We start from the raw sequence: 20,992 nt of genomic DNA, 5'->3' as shown, positions 1-20,992 counted from the left end.
TGAGTTCTGACAGCCCTCATAAACAAGGCAGGTCTGACCCCTGTGACAGTTGATTACTTGATAATATATTTACAATATTAGTAACCAAACAGAACACCCATATACTTGATCGGCTTCTACAGATGTGCATAGGGGGCTGGATTAAGCTACCCCTGAAGAGCGATCCACAATTAAGTTGCTCTTTAGAGAACATTTGACACGTGGTGGGGAAATGTTGTATCGCCTCCTCACCGCCTATTTTAACACCCTAAATGCAACAGTACCACGCTGCCACTGTGTGCATTGTGTGGCCCCATTTGTCACATTCAGTGGATTGAAGCGCCAGCCAATCGTGGCAGGGGGTATAATTCCTGCTACAACAACAAAGCAAGACATCGCAGTTGCGGCACGTGTACACCCCAAGCCACTGCCTTTCCAGCTAAAGGGAAGAAGTTGAGGGGCTGTAAAACGTGGCTCAACTGTGTGGTGTTATCTCTCAACTGCTAGTGTAAATGAGCCCTTGGGAAGAAAATAGTGGGAAAAGTATTGTTTCAGTCATGTATTCAATAAAGTAGTAACCAATGACTAAAAAATGCTCCCTTTTTTTTTTAATTTTCCAGCCCAATAACTCACAAGCTCCAAATTGTTTGTGCTCATTTTGTGAGTTTTATAAAATCATAGGAATATGTGGTTCTGAACATTTGCAATCATAAACCTATGAAAAGGGCAGTGTCATGCAAATTTCCTTAATTTATACAAAATTGTACAAATGTAAAAAGCCTTTTAGTTGGAGGACTTTGCAGATTACAGTATGTGGAGTGGTTAATATCTGAGGCAGCATGAACTACACAGAAGTTGAATTGGGAAAATTATAGGACGCATTTTTTCCAATAATTAAACCCTTATCTGTCCTATAAAAAAAAGATGTATAATATGTTAGGATGAATAAACTTCAAAAGGTAAAAGTTATTCTCTGACATGTCTGAAATGAAAAGAAAATGCTCTGTAAATTTGGTGGGAAAAGCACTAGGACTACAGTAGTTATAGCTCAACTCTAACTCTAAACCAGTGGTCTATTCCTCCCACTGACACCAATAATGGGGCACTATTCCTCCCACTGACACCAACAATGGGGCACTATTCCTCCCACTGACACCAACAATGGGGCACTATTCCTCCCACTGACACCAACAATGGGGCACTATTCCTCCCACTGACACCAACAATGAGGCACTATTCCTCCCACTGACACCAACAATGAGGCACTATACCTCCCACTGACACCAACAATGGAGCACTATTCCTCCCACTGACACCAACAATAGGGCTATATTCCTCCCACTGACACCAACAATGGGGCACTATTCCTTCCACTGACACCAACAATGGAGCACTATTCCTCCCACTGACACCAATAATGGGGCACTATTCCTCCCACTGACACCAACAATGGGGCACTATTCCTTCCACTGACACCAACAATGGAGCACTATTCCTCCCACTGACACTAACAATAGGGCTATATTCCTCTCACTGACACCAACCATGGGGCACTTTTTCTCCCACTGACACTAACAATGGGGCTATATTCCTCCCACTGACACCAACAATGGGGCACTATTCCTCCTACTGATATAAACAATGGAACACTATTCCTCCCACTGATATAAACAATGGAATACTATTCCCCCCATTGACCCCAATGATGGGGCACTTTCCTCCCTCTGGTAGCAACAATAGAGTGCTGTAACTACCACTGACACCAATGATGGGACATCAATCCATCCACTGACACCAATGATGAGTCACTATTACTCCTACTGACAACAGGTACTATGTAATGTACTCTCACTGACACCAACCAGTGTCTACTCCCACTGATGCTGATGTATTTACTACTCCCAGTGGTCATAGTCTGGCCCACCTAAGGTCTGATGGACAATAAACTGACCATTTGTTTAGAAAGTTTGGAGACCCCTGCTCTAGATCCCCAGCAGCAAAATAAAAAAAATAGGTCATGTTGCAATGTACAGTATATTGAGAAGTGACATCTCGTTGTTGGTAATTTTCACCAGAAGATAGTTCTGTTCAGCTTGAATAAATAAGACTCAAGGCCTTTTAAAAAGCTTCCTGTAAGACCTGGACATAAAGAAGTCCCTCTCAGGTGTCATCAGGTTGCTTTGGGCTCACAGGAGAATGCTAAAGAGGAGGGATGTCATATAGTTTTGTATATATTTTCATTTTTAGCCAGTAGGTGGAGCTTTAGGCTTCTTTTCACGTTTTCTAGTTTCTTTTAACTACACCTTGAAAAAAAAGCTTGATATTTACACAGAAAAGTAAATGAGGCAGAGTAGTGACACCTCCAGTTCTTTCTCCTCCATGTATTTGGCTGTATCCAGGATACATTGCGCCTGAAAAGAGAGCTCTATTTATTAAAACCGGAGAGTGCAAAATCTGGTACAGCTGTGCATGGCAGCCAATCAGCTTCTAACTTCAGCTTGTTTAATTAAGCTTTGACAAAATAAAACTGGAAGCTGATTGGCTTCCATGTAGAGCTGCACCAGATTTTGCACTCTTCAGTTTTAGTAAACTGTAAAACAGAGAGTTAATTTAAATAGCAAAAACTAATATGTAAGCTCCAAGGAGCAGGGCCCTCCTATCCCTCTTGTATTCTCACTGTATTGTCTCCTGTTATATTGTAAACACATACATTTGAAAGATAAAATGATTTACAGAATACAGTTACCGTTCCCTTCAACTGTACAAATGTTAAATATTATTGTATGAAAACCTCAGTATTCATATTTGTCCTGGTAACAGGGTATGTTGAATTTTTGTTTTTATAAGTTAAGCTGAGTCCAGCACAGTGTCCAAATCACTTACCAACCCATTGCAGACCCACCTTACTCACCAACACACTGCAGGTCCAACTCATCAGCATAGTGCAGGCCCATCCCACTAACCAGCACAGTGCAGGCCCGTCCCTCTCACCTGCACAGTGCAGGCCCGTCCCTCTCACCTGCACAGTGCAGGCCCGTCCCTCTCTCCAGCGCAGTGCAGGCTCATCCCCCTCACCAGCACAGTGCAGGCCCATCCCTCTCATCTGCACAGTGCAGGCCCATCCCTCTCATCTGCACAGTGCAGGCCCATTCCTCTCACCAGCACAGTGCAGGCTCATCCTCCTCGCCAGCACAGTGCAGGACCATCCCTCTCATCTGCACAGTGCAGGCCCATCCCTCTCACCAGCACAGTGCAGGCCCATCCCTTTCACCAGCACAGTGCAGGCCCACCCCTCTCACCAGCACAGTGCAGGTCCATCCTGCTTACCAGCACACTACAGGCCCATCCCCCTCACCAGCACAGTGCAGGCCCATCCCCCTCACCAGCACAGTGCAGGCCCATCCCTCTCATCAGCACAGTGCAGGCTCATCCCCTTCACCAGCACAGTGCAGGCCCATCCCACTCAGCAGCACAGTACAAAGCCATCCCATTCATCAGCACAGTAAAACCCATCCCACTCAGCAGCACAATGCAGGCCCATCCAACTTACCAGTACAGTGCAAGCCCATCCCACTCACCAACACAGTTCAATCCCACGCCACTTATTAGCAGAGTGCATGTCCACCCTGCTCACCAGCACAGTGCAAGCCCATCATATTCACCAGCACAGCACAAGGCCACCCCCCTCTCCAGTACAGTTGTAAGATGGGGAAACAGCTCTCATTGTTTGAACACTGATTGTGTGGAGTAAATTAAACGTTCTGGAGTGACATTCTGCGGTTTAGCCACAAGATGTCACTTTTTTTCTAACACAGCCTCAGACTGCATAGATATTTCTATATTCATGAAGAGGTGGGGTTTTCACACAGAGTTTAGTGAACAGGAAGAGGAGACTGCAGCTATGTTTTGGACAATGCTGAATGAAGGGGCCGTGTGAGCTGAGAATCCGATGACATCCAGGTGTGAGTGACTCCCTCAGTAACCAGAGCTGCAGCTAAGTGAAGCTGATCGTGTCCAAGACCCTGATCGTGTTCAGAGAAAGGAAGATTGCTGCCAGGAATGCTGATGAGAGCAGAAGAATAACGCAACCTATACAGCGATATCACATGCTTGTTGGAGAGACATTTGTTCTGTTCAGAGTCACCAGCGGATGAAAAGCAGACCCGGGTCGGTAAGATCATGCATGCACCTCATTTCAGTGTTGGCGTCTATAGACTGAGACCAGGCCTATAGTTAATTAGTTAGGGTCTCTGTTTGTGTCAGGCCACAAGTGTTGTTACTGATCATTGGAAGGACTCCATAACTTAAAGTGACATTTCACATTGGAGAGCTGATAAAATCCCACAAACTCAAGCCAGACTGGCGTTTTGCTCAGAAGGAATACTCAGGCACGTGCTACAGGACCAGTTATGGGAGGGGGACTACTGTAGATTTGTGTAAGATTGTAAGCTGTTGTGCTGCACCACAGTCTAGCCCATACCGTACACCCATACACTGATTCCTGCTCTTTTAGGGTAATAACGGGTAAGGTGTGCCAGCTTAGTTGTGCCCGCCAGTAGGTAAATTACTACACTTTCTACCTTCATCCATCAGAAGGCGCTGTGCCGTGCAGCACAAGGGTCTCAGCCTTTGGGCTGGGTGTATGTAAATTTATTGTATGTTCCCAGCATTTGGGGTTGTGTTTATTTGCCACATCTAAGTAAAATTCTGTTGTGGCAAAAGCTGGTGTTGGGGTTGCTTTCCTCGTTCGTGACATCACTGTATCCTGGGGAGCCCACCCCGGTACACGGCTTACACAGTGCAAGCCCATCCTGCTCATCAGCACAGTATGACTCCATCCTACTTACCAGCATCCATCTATTGCAGGCCCAACTAACCCACCATTTCAGTGTGGACTATACTTGCTGCCATTTCGAACTGAAGCATACATAGATAGGCAGCCTGAAACAGACAGATGAAGAGGCTGTACTAGGCTGACAGCTTCTCTCATTGAAGTTTAACATTCTGGACAGTTAATACTCCATCCATTCCCAGTCTACAATCCCAGCCAAAAACTACTGAGCATGAGCCTATCCAGCCAATATAATCAGCTTTTGGAGAAACCACCTGACCTTCATATAATGGAACACAGATGAGCAAGAATACTATTGGTTATATAACCCCATCTACATTATCAGAATTTTCACTGAAAAACTATAAATCATTTTCAACTCTAAGAATACAGCGTTGTGATGACACTCTTGAATTTTTGTAGCATATGGACTGTAATATAGGTTAGCTACAGAATGCAAGCAGAGTGTTTTGTTCTGCGAACATTAACCTGTTGCTGCCCACGTAACATATATGTGCAATGGTATAAGGGTGGGCTTTAGCCCCACATGCCACACATATGCGTCACTGGGCATCTGATGTTTCTGTTCTTATTGTATGCTCTCAGCACAGAGACCAAGCTGTCAATGACAGCTCTCAGTCTCCTCCAACAATCAGTACCTGGAGGGACTGAATCCCAATCATTGATCCTTCCTATCCCCTGGGCATTCATAACTTCTTAAAGGGATTCCAAGGTGGATAGGCGGGAGTTAAAGTGTCATATCTCCCAACTTTCAAAGTTGAAAAAATGGATAATTTTTAAAGGGGCAGAACGTGGCCTGCATAGCACACTGTGGCGAAAGGGGCGTGGTCAGTGCAAAGTGGGTGTGTCCATATGGTTGTGGTTTACAAATATTCTGCAACAGCTTTGATAAGAATCCTACCTGGCACTGGAAGGTTTATCATAATTAGGACAGGAACACATTCAGGATAGCAATGTTCATTAAAGTGGTTGTAAAGGCTCAAGGTTTTTTACCTTCATACATTCTATGCATAGAAGTAAAAAAAACCTTCTGTGTACAGCAGCCCTCCAGCCCCCACCCCCAAAACTTACCTGAGCTCCCTCTGAATCCTGCAATCCAGAGAGACCATTGGCTCTCCTGGGTCTCTCCCTCCTCATTGGCTGAGACGGCAGCTTCCGCTGCTGTCAATCACAGCCAGTAAACCAATGAAGAGGGAATGGTGGCGGGACCGAGCCGCTCTCACGTGTGAATGGACACACAGAGCAGTGGCTCGGGAGCGAACCTGCTCAGATGCCATAATAGTAAGCTGCTTGCTACTGGGGCACTAGGCAGAAGGAAGGGAGCTGGAGTGCTGGTGGGGGACCCAAGAAGAAGAGGATCGGGACTGCTCTGTGCAAAACCACTGCACAAAGCAGGTATGATATGTTTCCCTCAAGAGTTGGTTCTGGCCAGCTCAGTAGATTGCTTTAAAAAAGGCCTGGATTATTTCATAGATACACAGAATATAACTGGATACTAACACTTATAGGTAAAGTTGATCCAGGGAATATCCAATTGCCTCTCGGGGGATCAGGAAGGATTTTTTTCTCCTGCAGGAGCAAATTGGATCATACTTTGTTGGGGTTTTTTTTTTGCCTTCCTCTGGATCAACTGTGGGTATAGAATTATAATTTTTTTAAAAATCATTTTGAAAAACACCCCTTGACATTTATAGGAGTGGCCATCTTGAGTAAGGGCAGATGATTCATGTAACATTTACTTCCTGGAATTCATCTGCCCTTAGCTCCCTCCCCTCCTGAAGACTGCTGGGATGTATGATGTCCTTTGCCTAGGAATGGAAACCAGGAAGTAACCTAAGTAATGTAAACAAACAAAAAAAGTAAAACTAGTAAATATGCTATATAGTCCCACAATGCCTTTGGGAAGTTGTAGAGGTGAACCAATGAGGGCTGAGAGTCAGCAGCCCCGCCCACTCACATGGTAGAAGCAGGGTGCTATTAAGCTTTTCAAAATATACCTTGCCTATCCAGAGAGAGAGAATTCGATAGACTGATCTAATATGGTGAAACAGAGAGAGCAGCTGGCAGAAGTCATATTAAGTCATGCCCTGGAGATCCTCTTCTTGTTGACGGTGGAGGGCTCCTTGTGAGCTTTAAACACCCACAGAACAGCTGTACCAAGTGTGGCAGTGGATATCGGATAGTGAGTGGCACCTGACCAGACCAGACCATAAAGGGACCTCCAGTTTTCTGAGATTGGTATTTCTCAATGCGCAGTTTGATTGCGGATCTGGTGAGTGCGCAAGCCTATTATATGAATCACATCACCATAATACCGGATCAGATCACTGGATTTTGAAGATCATCACGATCTTTCATGCACCTTAACTGTGGACTGTTGTTTGGTTAATACGTCTGGCTTTGCACTTTATTGGTCACCATCAAGTGACACAGCTATCACTTTGTATTGCACTTTATCTAGATACAAGCACTCTGTCACTGGATTTCATGCTCTTCTATGATGCATTTTTATGATGCGTATATGTAATAATTATTTAGGAAACTGACATGTTTTCATATCACTAAGTCACTTTATTTTAGTGTGCTTTTGTTATAACTGCAAATATTTGTCTTTTAGTCATTTACATTGATATTTTAGCGCTACACCCTGCTTTTACTTTTACTGTGATATATAGTACATTCCTATCCATTTGCTAATGCTAGCAGCATGAGGATTAAAAATAGTCATTGTTGATTGAGAGAGTGAAGTTCCAAGAGTATGTATGTATCTATCTATCTTAGTTCCATCCTTACTGATTCATTACAGTTTGTCTATGTTTTTGTCTAAAGCTTTAAGACTTCTGGCACCTAATCTATCTTGAGGAGAATGTTGTTCTTGTGCTGTCTGTGTTTTTATTTAAAATAAAACGTCCTAAATGAAGTAGTCCTAATATCTAAATGTGTTTCCTTGACAGTCATGATCCATCATAAATTGCTTTCACATTGCATTAGTTATCCAGTATTTTTGTCCTGACATGTTAACCCCTTCACGCCGGCGCCCCCCGGGGTTTCTGCCGCCGGGGGGGGGGCTTGGTTTAGGGTCATTTGACTGCCGTGATTGGCAGTCACTTGATCAGAAAGGTCCCGATTGCAAGAAGAGATCGGGACCTTTGCGTGGGACACCGACACATGTGCTGGGAGCACGCAGGGCCCACGCTCTCAGCACATGTTTGTTTACAAATGGTACGCAAATATGCGGCTGCTCGGCATCAAGGCCCAGCCGCTGAGAGACCACATATTTGCGTACCGTCGGCATGAAGAGGCTAATGTTAGTTTCCTCTCCATCTTTCTATCCATCTATTCATCAGTTCATCCATCCATCCATTCATCTATCCTTTGATATCATGGTTGAGAAATCTCTGCCATTCAGCTATACACTGCAGAGAAGACAGTAACTTCAAATTCCATACAGCTCAGAGCTATGCGTCTCCCATAATTATTGGTGACAAAGCATGTGACGGAGAAAAATGGAGGTCTCCAGGCGTGTATAATATTTAACACACAAAGCAGAAGTGTGACTGACAAAGCAGGTACCAATGTGTCAGCCCAGCGTGATAGAAAATGTAAAATTATATCTACAAGGAATTCGGTAATAAAGCTTTTCCCAGAATAATGACAGCTCTATGGCGGCTGCCAACATTTCAATACGTTTTCCAGACACACTGTGCTACTGAGCAGGTGCCCTGCATGCAATGCAATGTACATCGACTCGGGTAAGGGCGCCATTATACAGCTAGAAGATAAACAGACATTAACCATTTGCCCTCCTCAGGATTTACCCCCTTTCCTGACCAGGCAGTATTGTCACACTACACATAGACACATAAATGCATGCATTAGTTATTTTATAAAAGTAATGATAAAGGTTCATATTTTATTTGTTTTTTTGCTTTTTAACCACTTGTCCTCCTGAGGATTTACCCAATCCCCCCCCCCCCCCCCGACCAGGCCATTTTTTGCATTACGGCGCTGCGAAATTTGTGTCCTTTTTTTCCACAAATTAAGCTTTCTTTTGGTGGTATTTGATCGCCTGTGAGTTTTTATTTTGTGCGCTATAAAAAAAAAGACCGACAATTTTGAGAAAAAAAGCAATATTTTTGACTTTTTGCTATTAAACATGTCAAGTAAAAAAATTTAAAAAAATCAAATTTCGTCATAAATTTGGGCCAAAATGCATTCTGCTACATGTCTTTGCTAATACGAGTAAATTAATTGGTTTATGTGAAAGTTATAGCGTTTACAAATGGCAGTATAGATACTGGGATTTTTTTTTATTTTTTATTTTTACTAGTAATGGCATCGATCAGCGACTTATAAAGAACAAAGGTATACCGCTCAGACAAACAATCCAGATCAATCCATAACAGGTGCAGGCTCTGGCTCGCCACCACACACGATCCAATAGGAAGAAGGGTCAGCCGCACACCAGAGGATAGATGAATATAGTGTGTATTTATTAATCCATAGGACACACAAAACACCAGGACATGAATACAGGACCTGTATTCATGTCCTGGTGTTTTGTGTGTCCTATGGATTAATAAATACACACTATATTCATCTATCCTCCAGTGTGCGGCTGACCCTTCATCCTATTGATCAGCGACTTATAGCGGGACTGCGGCAGACATTCTGACACCGGTGGGAACTGACTTGGTGACACTGACATCCTCAGTGACACCAATACAGTGATCAGTGCTAAAAAAAAGCACTGGCAATGTACTAATGGCACTGGGCAGGAAGGGTTTAACAACTGGGGTGCTCAAAGGGTTAACTATGTGCTGGGAGTGTTTTACTAGGGGGCGGTGTCAGTGTGCTTCACTGTAATCACACTGCTTTGCATGGCTGTGCTGTGCATAGCCATCCAAAGTAGTGTGCCCAAGCTGACAGGAAGTAGAACTGTTAGTAAATAAAACAGTCCTCCTCCCTGTAGGAGATCCTTAGAAATCACCAGGTGCCGGCAAGTAATCACTGGTCGGGACCAGTTGATTGACAGCTGCAGCCACGAATGGCAGTGCGGGTAGGCTCATGTGCGCCCCCTGCCTGGATATATCACACATATATATATATATATAAAAAAATATATATGTGATTTTGCGCACCCGTGCTGCCCTGTAGCAGTATTAACGTGAGTTGTGAAGTGATTCCATATCTGAGCATGGGAAGTTCATACAGATACATACATATCAATATATGCATAAAAGCATGACAATGTGACAAATGTTCTCCAGATGACTATAGTACATATATTTAGGTAAGGACATGGAATGCAAGTCATAGATTTGATCCTACTCTGTAGATGTTCCGTGTTTGTGACCTCTCCCAACCTTCTCTAATAAAATTATGATCAAATAGACATCATAATAATATAACTTTCCTTGTTCTTTCTTTCAGCCAAAAACAGTAGCAAGAAGACAGAGAAAAACAAGAAAGCTTCGGAGAAGTTTGTTTATGGAATGAATGAGGAGAAGATAGTGCAAGATGTCAGAGAAAGTGCGTGAGAATGTTTTTCTGTTTCCTAACTCGGCAGTGTGCGTAATGTGTTATCTATGGAGCTGTTTAGAGGTGCAGAGAGGGGAAACATCTTCCATTGGTATCCTTCTTATGATCTGCCTTTGGGATTAATCAACTCAGCCTAGCCAACCTGCAGGTGCATATGTCATGATACAGCAGAATATTGGTTCAAAAACAAGAAAATCAAGAAAACAAGTTCTGCCAATCTGAAAGATTTTCAGGCATTTTGTATATCAAACCTCCGGAGTACCATTAAAGTGTAGCAATGGCCAAATTGCAAAATCATATATTCATTTCCACATTTTATTTTAATTTCTTGCCTACTCCTGTTAACCTGAATGATATTGTAATGAGAAAACTCACTTTGGGAAGATTCGCACACATTTACTTGTTTGAATTCCATGACATGGGGGTAGATTTACTAAAACTGGTGCACTAAGAATCTGGTGCAGCTGTGTATGGTAACCAATCAGCTTCTATCTTCAGGTTGTTCAGTTAAACTTTGGCAATAAAACCTGAAAGTTAATTGGTTTCTGTGCAGAACTGTACCAGATTTCACACTCTCTAGTTTTAGTAAATAATCCTCATTATCTTGTAAAATCAGTGGTGGCATCTTCACTGTGCTGTTCATAGCCTGTGCAGAGAGCAGAGCTGTGGGAGGGACCCAGTAGGCCACACGTGTAGGCAGGTGCAGTCTGTTTTCTCCACTATAGGTTGCGCTCGACCCAAGTGGTACCACAACTTGGAGTGGAATTCAGGAAAAACCTGGTTTCTCTATGGTTTCCTGGTCCCTGAAGGCAGCATTCTGATTGGCTGTGCTGCATCCAGGTGACCTCTGGCATCCATCTTGGGTCAGCAGAGGCTTTATAAGTTCCTACCCCCAGATTTTGACTCACTTTTGCTTAGTGGTTAGAGTAGGGAAAGAGCACCAATCTGTGAAGGAAGGTAATAGCGGCAGGGAAAGGTTCCTAATGAGCATGGGTAGGCTAGGGACTCACAATCCTATACAGAAGCCTCCCCTTTTGAGACTGGACTGGCCAGGCCGCATTCCGCCCTCTGAAGACAGACATTGTTGGTGCACCTTTACCCGCTGCCTCTCTGCATTTAACTGAACTGTGAATGTTACCCTTAGTGGTGCTCTTCTGCTGGGGTTGTCTTTAGTTGTCATTTTCTGCAATACAAGTTCCAAGGCTACCTGCAACTGGGATTTGTGTCTTTATTGCCGGCGCACCAAGCTGCACCTACTCACACACCCACTACAGGCTGCCTATAGGAAACTACTACCCCCCCTCCCGCATGCCTGGATAGGAAGATCCACGGGGAGGCTGCATATAGAGGAAGCAATCTCTCCATGTTCCTCCTGCAGCCACTGAATGCCTGTGGGGGGGAGATGAGGAGAAGCCAGCATTCAACGGCTGCAGGAGGAACATGCTTTCTGGCTCACCCTGCGCTCTTCTCCCCCCCCCCCTGTGCTCTGCAGCCCTCCTGTGCTCTTTCCTGGCCCCTTGTGCTCTCTCCTGACCCCCCCTTGTCCCCCACAGCTCTGCCAAGTTCCCCTCTCCTGCCAGGAGCAGGGATGATGGGGTGACACATTTACCGACCCCTTCCTTATCTGAATATAGAGTCAGTGATCCATACCAATCCTATCTATTCGCTCTGTCAGCTGAGGCTGAAGAGGTGTAGACTGATGGCTGTGTCCTCAATCTCCTTCCTCTATCTCAAAGGTGAAACATCAGAGGTCGGTTTAGACCCCTGATATCTCACCAAAGCCCCTATGTGGGGTTCCTAAAATGTTTTTTAAAATAATAAAAAAAATGGTAATTTTTTTCTTTTTTTAAATGGTAAAAAAATTATATAACAAAAATAAAAAAAAATACTGACACCAGTGCCACAAAGATCGCACTTGCGACCGAGCCCTGGCATTCTGCCATCGGGCTTGGAGGGAAGTGCCCCTGCTGAGGATCAGGGGGCTCTTCATGGTTTCTTGCACTGGGGCCCTGAAGGTTCTAGTTACACCACTGGATCTAAGAAACCTAACTCACACTCATACACATATTAGGGCCAATTTAGACAGGAGTCCACTAACCTTTAAGCATGTCTTTGGAGTGTGGAAGGGGACCCACACTAGGAGAACATGCAAACTCCATATAGGTTGGGTCATTGTTGGAATTTGAACCAATGACCCTAGTGCTGCCAGGCAGAAGTGCTAACCACTAAGCCACTGTTTCACTGTTTGAAGGACTTTGACTGGCATGCAACATTAAAAAATGTGCAGTCACAGTAATCTGATGAAAAAGACGTCTTTCTATATGTGAATGTCTATTGAAGCTGCTTTGCTGGGATACCTAATACTTAGCACAGTGCTAAAACTTCATGAATCTAAGATGCTAAAGCAGATGAGAATATTAACGCTTCTGAACTATGAGATACTTCAAAGTCATTCTTCCCTTTCATGCTCTAGCTGGGTATGTAATGCTTTGGCGGAGGGGACAACTAATGGCCCTGTCATCTCATTAATCTCCCACAAGATCTCTCTTTGCTTATCAATTCCAACGCCTTTATAAATACTTATTCTGTTTCTGGCTGCAGAGTGGACTTCAAGTTTATGTTAGGTTGAAGCTGAGATCAGCTCATGTGCAAATGGAAAATGTTACCATTTCTTAAGAGACGTCGGCTGCCTTATGCAACATGAATGAGCCTGACGGCTGATCTCTGTGCTAGGGCTTTCCAGCACTGCCGGGGGCTTTTCCTAATAAAATTGTGGCTTTCCGTTCATTATATGTGGCTTTATAATAAGCCAGAATGCTGCAGGAAGACAATGAATCTTTCATACCTGCTATGGAAAAATATATATTAATGCCATATTTTACACTTGCCACCGCAGGAAGTGTACCAGTACATCAAGCATCTACTGTAATTTGGGGTTCCTATAGAGAATGTTTCTGAAATGGCAATGCTTAAGGGAAATATCTTTAAATTTTCAATAATTATACCCAGTTATTGAATCCCATCAGAAGTTCAGAAATACAATTTTAATTTATAAGCCATTTTTTTCTTTGAATTAAAAATAATGAGTACACATTTGTTTCAGAAAATAAGAATTAACAGCAATGTTGATTTCATGTTTGGGTGACTTGATCCCATACCAGCTGAAGTGGACCTATTATTTAAAATTACACTTTGTGTAAATCTAAAGATCACATCTGTGCCAGGTGCATAGTGGGTGTTTGATATTATTAGAGATTGCAGCAGCTCTATTTTTTTCAGTCTAACAGCTACAAACAGCATGTCTTCTGCCATGTGTCTACATATTGAAATATGTAAAGACATAGGAGAAGGAAGAGGCTGCAATCTTTTCTGATATTTTATGAAAGTAGTCCCCTCCTGGCATCTCTTATGCTCATTAACCATCTCTGCTAGCCTAATATGAACTAGGTTAGGGAGCATATACCTATAAAAGGATGCTAATTATGGTTTTTGACATACTTCCCAAGGTAGAAATACATGTGCATATAGGCAACTTTATTTGAGAAAAAGGAGAACATTTGGACTGGAAGGTTCTTTTAATAACATGAGTACAACTGCAGAACTGCAATACTAGCTTACAAAATCAATATATAAATGGCTGCTTATCTATAGTAACTGGGCTGCATCTCTTTGTCTTAAAAGCAGGTTGTCCCCCTCTGGGGTTGGAGACCCTAAAGGTAACAGACTTTCAACTACATGCGTCTACAGTGAAACGTTATGGTCTTGGAGCTCATAGGGGACGCCTCAATATCCAGGTACATTTCCATTTTTATCGTTTTTTGGGATAATACAGCTTTTTTTCTTTAGTGGGATGGAATGCACACTGGAATATGTAGTCTTATATAGGTTTATCTCTTTCTCTCTGGTACCATGATGTGGTCGAAAAAGTATGATTTGGCTATTACGGCGGTGCTGTTGTCTTCTTTTCATTGTGATAGTGCCCACTTTAGAAGATCTCAGAATTTGATGACCTGGTAAACAGACTTTCATGCATCACAATTAGAACTTTTGTAGCTCATTTCAAATTGAAGAAGTTATGTCATTCCTCGACTTATATGAAGTGCTGGAATGCTTGCATGTATGTACATGTAGCAATATCACTGAGATCTGTGGTCTGGCAAATGGGGATCGTTACAGACATTTAGAAACAACTGGACCACTATGTAGTTACATGGTTAGTCAGGTTGAACAAAGACACAAGTTCCACTAGTACAACCAATAGAATAGATAACTAGAACCTCCATACACACTCCATAAGTGTAACCTCTGCATGCACAATCCTATATCCACAGCTGATCAAAAGGAAGGAAAAAGAAACTTATAAAGTATGGTCCTTCCTGACTTTATAAAGCATGCTTTTCTGGACCTCCTGAACCTGGATCCATAGGGCTATTTGAAGGCTTTCCAGGGCTAGAATCGGTCTTGAGTCCGGTGGAACACCCGGATTTGTAAGCTCAGAGCAGCTACCTCTTTTGCCCATATGAGAGTGTGTATATCTTGAGTTAAGTAACTTTTTTAATCAGACAAAATTCAGGGTACAAACATACATGAGGATGAACATACGCGTACGTCCCAGATTCGGGCTTCCTCGGTAGGCCTACTGAGGAAGCCCGAATCTGGGGCGTAATGCAATATAGGTGGAAGAAACTGAGCCCTGGACATTTTGAATTGATGACCATCCGGGGTGGTGAGCCATGTAACGAAATATACGTACATTATATGCTCTGTTGTTTCTTACATCTTGTAGGTGTTTTTAATCTGGGCACTAATAAATCGTTTATAAATAGAGAGCACTATGGTTCCACTTTTCTGTTTTCCGTAATACATATTATATGAGAGTGTCAGTCAGAGGTGTGTATACTGTGGTGGTAGCGGGAGAAAAGCTGGAGGAAGACCACAGAGGGTGTACACAAGTTTGTTCATGTTGAGTGCATAATGACCTATAGATGAGGTTATAAAGTGAAGTGAGCAGGTTTTTCACCTAGTGGTGGTAGCACGGTTGGCACTGAAGAAGAGAGATTTATTTTGTACACATTGCACAGTGTGTTCTAAGAGACTTTTTAATGGGACTTTTATTTTTGTTTATGATTAATTTTTATATGAGGTATTAGTTTGTTGTGCTACACTATATTGTGATTCATAACATTCCAAAATATAGCGCACATTCAAGGAGAACCATGCATGAAAAAGATATCATAACTGTGCTATGGCTAGACAACGTATACAGTACCAAATAATACAATACAAACCAATGTACAAGAATAGGAAGTAGGATAAAGAACCCACTTATATGTTGCCAAAAACAGGTCAGGATAAAGAAAGTAAAAAGAAGGGGAGTATGAGGTGTACGAAAAGTGCTCGAAAGGGACCACACAAGCCCATGCAGGACCACAGAAAGAATGGGCATACTACCCCACAACCAGAGGGGAGTGTGTATATCTTAAGGGATGCCAGTGATGTTCCATTAGATACAACCGTATGAATTAATCCCCATGTCTGTCAGAGTAATAGGAAATTTAAACTGGAAGCGCTTTGATGAACACAGTACAGCTCTCAAAAGACTGATCCCTCTCTAATAAATGTGTGATAGATGCACAGTTGCTTCAGTATTGAAAAAACACTTTGCTGTGCTTTTCAGACACACTAAAGCTGACCATACATTTGCCAATTTGATAAAGCAAACTTTTTCATTTTTTGTTGAAATTGCAAAGCAGTTGAAGGCAGAAAATGGTGGTTGTGGCCAATTGCAAGGATCAAAATGGCTCCAAATGTACATGGCTGAAAAATTCAATCATGTTTTCAGAAATTGCCTTAGTTTTTTTCTCATTTCAATTCCATTTCATTTGATCTTTCAATAAACTGTATAGAAGCTGTCAGTTCTTTTCCCAGTTTCGACATCACAATCATCTAAATTCTGGAGCTCAGTCCAACTCACGGGTTGTAGAATGTTTTGTTTCTGGTGATTGCAATCATATTTGTGATAACTAGTCATTCAAAGGTTGAAATTAACTGAAAATTGCAATATGTATGACCAACCTAAAAGTGGCCAGAGATGTCATCCTAAGAATCATAAGATATCTGACTGTTGTCATTTGTTCTGGGACCTGCTGTAGTTCACCTTCACAATTTACCTGTTGGATAAATCCATCCAGTCCATCATACAGACTTCTTCTAAAAGAATGGAGAATCTCTTTGTACCTGATTGATGCAATGTTAATTATTGCCCCCTTGGGGTTGCATTGAACAGTCCTCATCCATGCATTGCATTGGGCTGTGGAATTAGGTGTGGGACAGGTCCATTTTTGCCTGCCTTAGACCAGCCATAGACAGTTAGTAATTAAAAACCCAAAAGACCACCCAAACGTCTCCAAACCGTTTTCTATGTACCAGTGACAACTGCCCTTGTTTTGTTATAAAAGTAGAATGCGTTCACTGAGTGTGAAGTGACAGTACTGACTACAAGAATGTTTCCAGCACATGGCACAATTTCTTTGTTTGACCCAGTAGGGGTTATTTACTAAAACTGGATGCAGCAAAATCTGGTGCAACTCTGCATAGAAACCAATCGGTTTTCAGGTTTTATTGCCAAAGCTTAATTGAACAAGCTGAAGCTAGATGCTGATTGGCTACCATGTACAGCTGCACCAGATTCTGAGTGCAGCAGTTTTAGTAAATCTCCCCCAATGGTTTTTTTTATAATCTCTTTTTTATTGAAAATGATTTTCAAAACACAATACAAGGAGCACAAGAGAGAAACAAAGTTGGAGTAAAAACAGACCTGTTGTAACCATACATCCTCATGCCATGTAACCACCTGTCCGCCATCAGAGCAGTAGGTACAGGCATATTATAAACCACATAAGGGCCCAGTAGCCATGCAGGAGCTACGTCTCTGCACATGAATCTGCTCCAGTGTTTGAGCTCAGCAATTGTCTCTCAGCTGTCCCTGGTTGCCATGGACTATCTGAGGATTTGAAGATTTGTCCCTTGAAAATTCTGTCCCAGAGAATAACCATAATTTTATTTCCTGGCCAGCTCTACCATAAAATTCATCTATTGTGCTTGTTATGTTCAATTCTCATCATCATGTTTTCTTGGCTTCTTACGTTAATTCCTAATAAGAGCAGCATGAAAAAGCAAAAATAATTGTTCACTTTCCAGTAAAATAAACATGTCTTTGTTTAATATATAGTGATTTGCCGTCTTCCAAGAAGCTCTAATACACAGCTCAGCTACAAAGTGCTCCGAGTAATTATTTCTAAATGTTGACAGCTAAGTCATTGCTAATAAAGCTGGAAACTGTTTCAAACCTTACAGACTGCCATCCTGTGTATGGTTAATTTTATGCTGTCTACATGTAAAGATTTGGCCACCCAATCTGTATTAGGGTAGGTTCACACTATAGCAGAGAACTGCGTTTTTCTGTGCCCTTTGCAAGGGCACATAGAAAACAATGGTTTTCTGTGTTTCCCATTCACACTTTCACGCCCATAGCGATGCTGAAAAAGGCAGACATGTTGCATTTTTTCGCTCTGCTCCGCAGATGTCTGTGTGTCCCTGCTTTTCTAAGTTCAACAGTTGAGCTGCTGTACATAGAAATGCATAGAATGTCACTTTGTGACATTCCATAAAAGTTTAAGAAAAAAAGGGGGGAAACAGTGCCTTGCGTGGTAAAAATTCAAGGTACAGCCCCCGTTACCCCACTGCAATCACTACCCAGAGAGAAAGACTGAATGTTTTACTCTCCTGGTAGTGTGAACCTGCCCTTAGGCTTGATCTATATTGCTTCTATCTTGTGTATGGCCACATCTGTTCATTGTAATTGTTTGCTGTCCCTGCTAAACCTCAGGATTGTTTGAAGAACAAAAGAAAGTACTGATGATTTTATTGCATTAGCAGATGTTCTACTTTCTCTGATAAATATTAAATTGAGAACATACTTAGACCCAAAATGTCCTTTTTTTGCCCTTAGTAATCAGATTTTGCATGATCATCGTCATCAAGTTTTCAGCAATTAGTTCTAAATGTTGAATGCTAATGCAATAAAGCTAGCGATCATATTATGCACAAGGATCATTTTTTTTAAATCAGAAATTCATCTTATTGAATAGGATATGGGTTAAATGGAATGATGTGCATTGAATGAAAGCACTTTTTTTGTCTTAGGTTGGCCTTGGTATTGGTACAATATTTGCTGTGATAATAAGTTTGAACACTACTAAATCAAAATCTGCTCCTTTTGCACAGGCAGGGGTAAATGAGAATGATCTGTACGATGGTGCTTGGTGTGCTGGGAGAAATGATCTGCAGCAGTGGCTAGAAATAGACGCTCGAAGACTTACCAAATTTACAGGGGTCATTACTCAAGGCCGGAACTCGCTGTGGCTGTGAGTATGCAATTCTCTTCATCTATAAGTGCACAGAATGTATCAAACTAGATAATTCTCCTACATCAAACACCAGTTTCTATGGCTACCATGCTAATTATTATTTATTCTCTAATTATGCTGTTTGCAAGAGGGAATAGTAACCGGTTTTATCCCTTCACATTCCTCTATAAATACACTTTGCTACCTGTTACTGACCTGCCTAAGGCTGTTCTATGGCATGCAGGGTGTAGTGAATCAATTCACGGATCAGAATAGTTCCACTTCTGGGACTCACTGCCAAGATCCATTGGCTTCAGCTGAAGTCTGAAGATAATGACTGCACCGTTATCCCACATCTCATCTTGTCTTCCTGAAATATCGCGTTCCTGGCCCCATTAACTCCACTGTTGCAGTGGGACCATACAGATTAGATGGTTATGTCATCTTTATCCTACTTAGGGAAAAACTTAATGCCTGTGCTAGGGGCTCAACAGCATGTATAGTCCAATTACAAATACCATAAAGTGAATTTTCTACACAAACTGTGAATTATCCAATACCCAACCCATTTCTGCATGTGACTGAGCAGACCCCAATTGCTTAAAACACAACTCTAGGCAAGTAAAAATTATGAAAGAAAGAAAAATAAAAAGACAAAGATCCTACTAGGCTCTACTCTTATTAATCATATAACAAAGGGGAGGGGAGTCCACCACACAAATGTATACCAACAAATCAAAAATGTAATTTGGCTCAACACTTTGACCCAAGTATAATTCATGTATCTAACATTGAGAAATTAGATATCATTGACTTACTAATATCTTTTATTGATTAAAACCAAGACATATTAAACACATAAATAAACCCATCAAATGGTTGTCAAGGGTCAAGTCTATGGATCAATTGGATATCTCCAAACCAAATATAATATATATGTAATTATCCTATCTTTGTATTAAACCAATTGAATACCAGTCAAGGCTGAGAGCTCTCAGAAAAGAAGGGACAGCCATAGAGAATAGACAGGGATAGACAGAGTGGCCACAAAATAAAGAGATATACAATTGCTAAGCAAATATTCCCTCCCAGTCAGTACTTCAAGCAGCTAGCAAGATATGTTAGATGGATCACTGGGTCTCAAGGCCTGGCAGTGTATCGGGGACAAAAAGTGAGCCAAATAAGTTCCAATCCACTTTGCACTCAGAATTTTATCTACTATGACTCTACTTTTGGTTCTATGCATAAACAGTAAATGTTCTTGATATAGCCACAAAGTCCAAGCCAAAAAGGGGACAACAGTGTGGTTCAGAGGAGGAAAATCAATTGTTGTGAAGGCGTTCTAAACATGTATGTTGGCCCAAATCCACCTTGTATAGGCATCAACCTCCCTCGCACATATAGCTGCTGCTACAAGATATTCATATACATTCTGTTATGAATGGCCAGCACAGATATTCCATGCATATGTTGACCCCACTGCAAGACAGAGATTCTGGATATAATAGCAGTATAGAGATGGTGGCCATTCTTCAATCCATTACTTGGTGCAATGGAAAAACAGAATGGTTGGCTGCTCAAATAGCAATGTGGTGGATGAAATCCATTATTTGATAAAATCCATTACTTGGTACGGAGTGGAAGTTGTCCTCTTTTTTAGGAAATGTGAGGAATGGTATACGTATATTAGATCCAATGTCGATCCTGACTTGGCCGATGACCCGCCTAACCAATTTCGCCGGACCCCCTGGCTGCATCAGAGGCAGTGATCCATCTAACATATCTTGCTAACTGCCTGAAGGACTGACTGGGAGGGAATATTTGCTTAGCAGTTGTATATCTTTTTATTTTGTGGCTACTCTGTCTATCCCTGTCTTTTCTCTATGGCTGTCCCTTCTTTTCTGAGAGCTGTCAGCCTTGATTGGAATTCAATCAGTTTAATATAAAGATAGGATAATTACCTATATGATATTTGGTTTGGAGATATCCAATTGATCCGTACATGTGACCCTTGGCATCCATTTACAGTAATAGGTTTATTTACATGTTTAATATGTCTTGGTTTTAATCAATAAAAGATATTAGTAAGTCAATATCTGTTGGTACTAATTTCTCAATGTTTGATACATGAATTATACTTGGGTCAAGGTGTTGAGCCAAATTCAATTTTTTATGTAAGAATTTTTTGGTAACTAAAAAATGATCCCTTGCA

General features: G+C 41.9%; 1 protein-coding gene across 2 annotated transcripts in view; it reads left to right on the top strand.

The window, feature by feature from the left end:
• Window positions 1-20,992, top strand: part of CPXM2 (carboxypeptidase X, M14 family member 2) — a 108,115-nt gene that overhangs the window by 7,676 nt on the left and 79,447 nt on the right. Inside the window, exons 3-5 of one of the 2 annotated variants that reach the window (XM_089668976.1) lie at window positions 10,265-10,363; window positions 14,057-14,166; window positions 18,659-18,798. In XM_089668976.1, the coding sequence (XP_089525102.1) occupies window positions 10,265-10,363; window positions 14,057-14,166; window positions 18,659-18,798 (349 nt within the window). Of the gene's footprint in view, window positions 1-10,264; window positions 10,364-14,053; window positions 14,167-18,658; window positions 18,799-20,992 lie in introns of both variants that reach the window. The other variant, XM_089668971.1, reaches the window with a different exon arrangement.

The sequence above is a fragment of the Staurois parvus genome, unplaced genomic scaffold, assembly GCF_062004578.1.
Source record: "Staurois parvus isolate SC_StPar_1 unplaced genomic scaffold, SC_StPar_1.0 ptg000009l, whole genome shotgun sequence".
Classification (NCBI taxonomy): domain Eukaryota; kingdom Metazoa; phylum Chordata; class Amphibia; order Anura; family Ranidae; genus Staurois; species Staurois parvus.
Note: the sequence above shows the minus strand (reverse complement) of the source record. Positions and strands in the feature narration are given on the sequence as shown.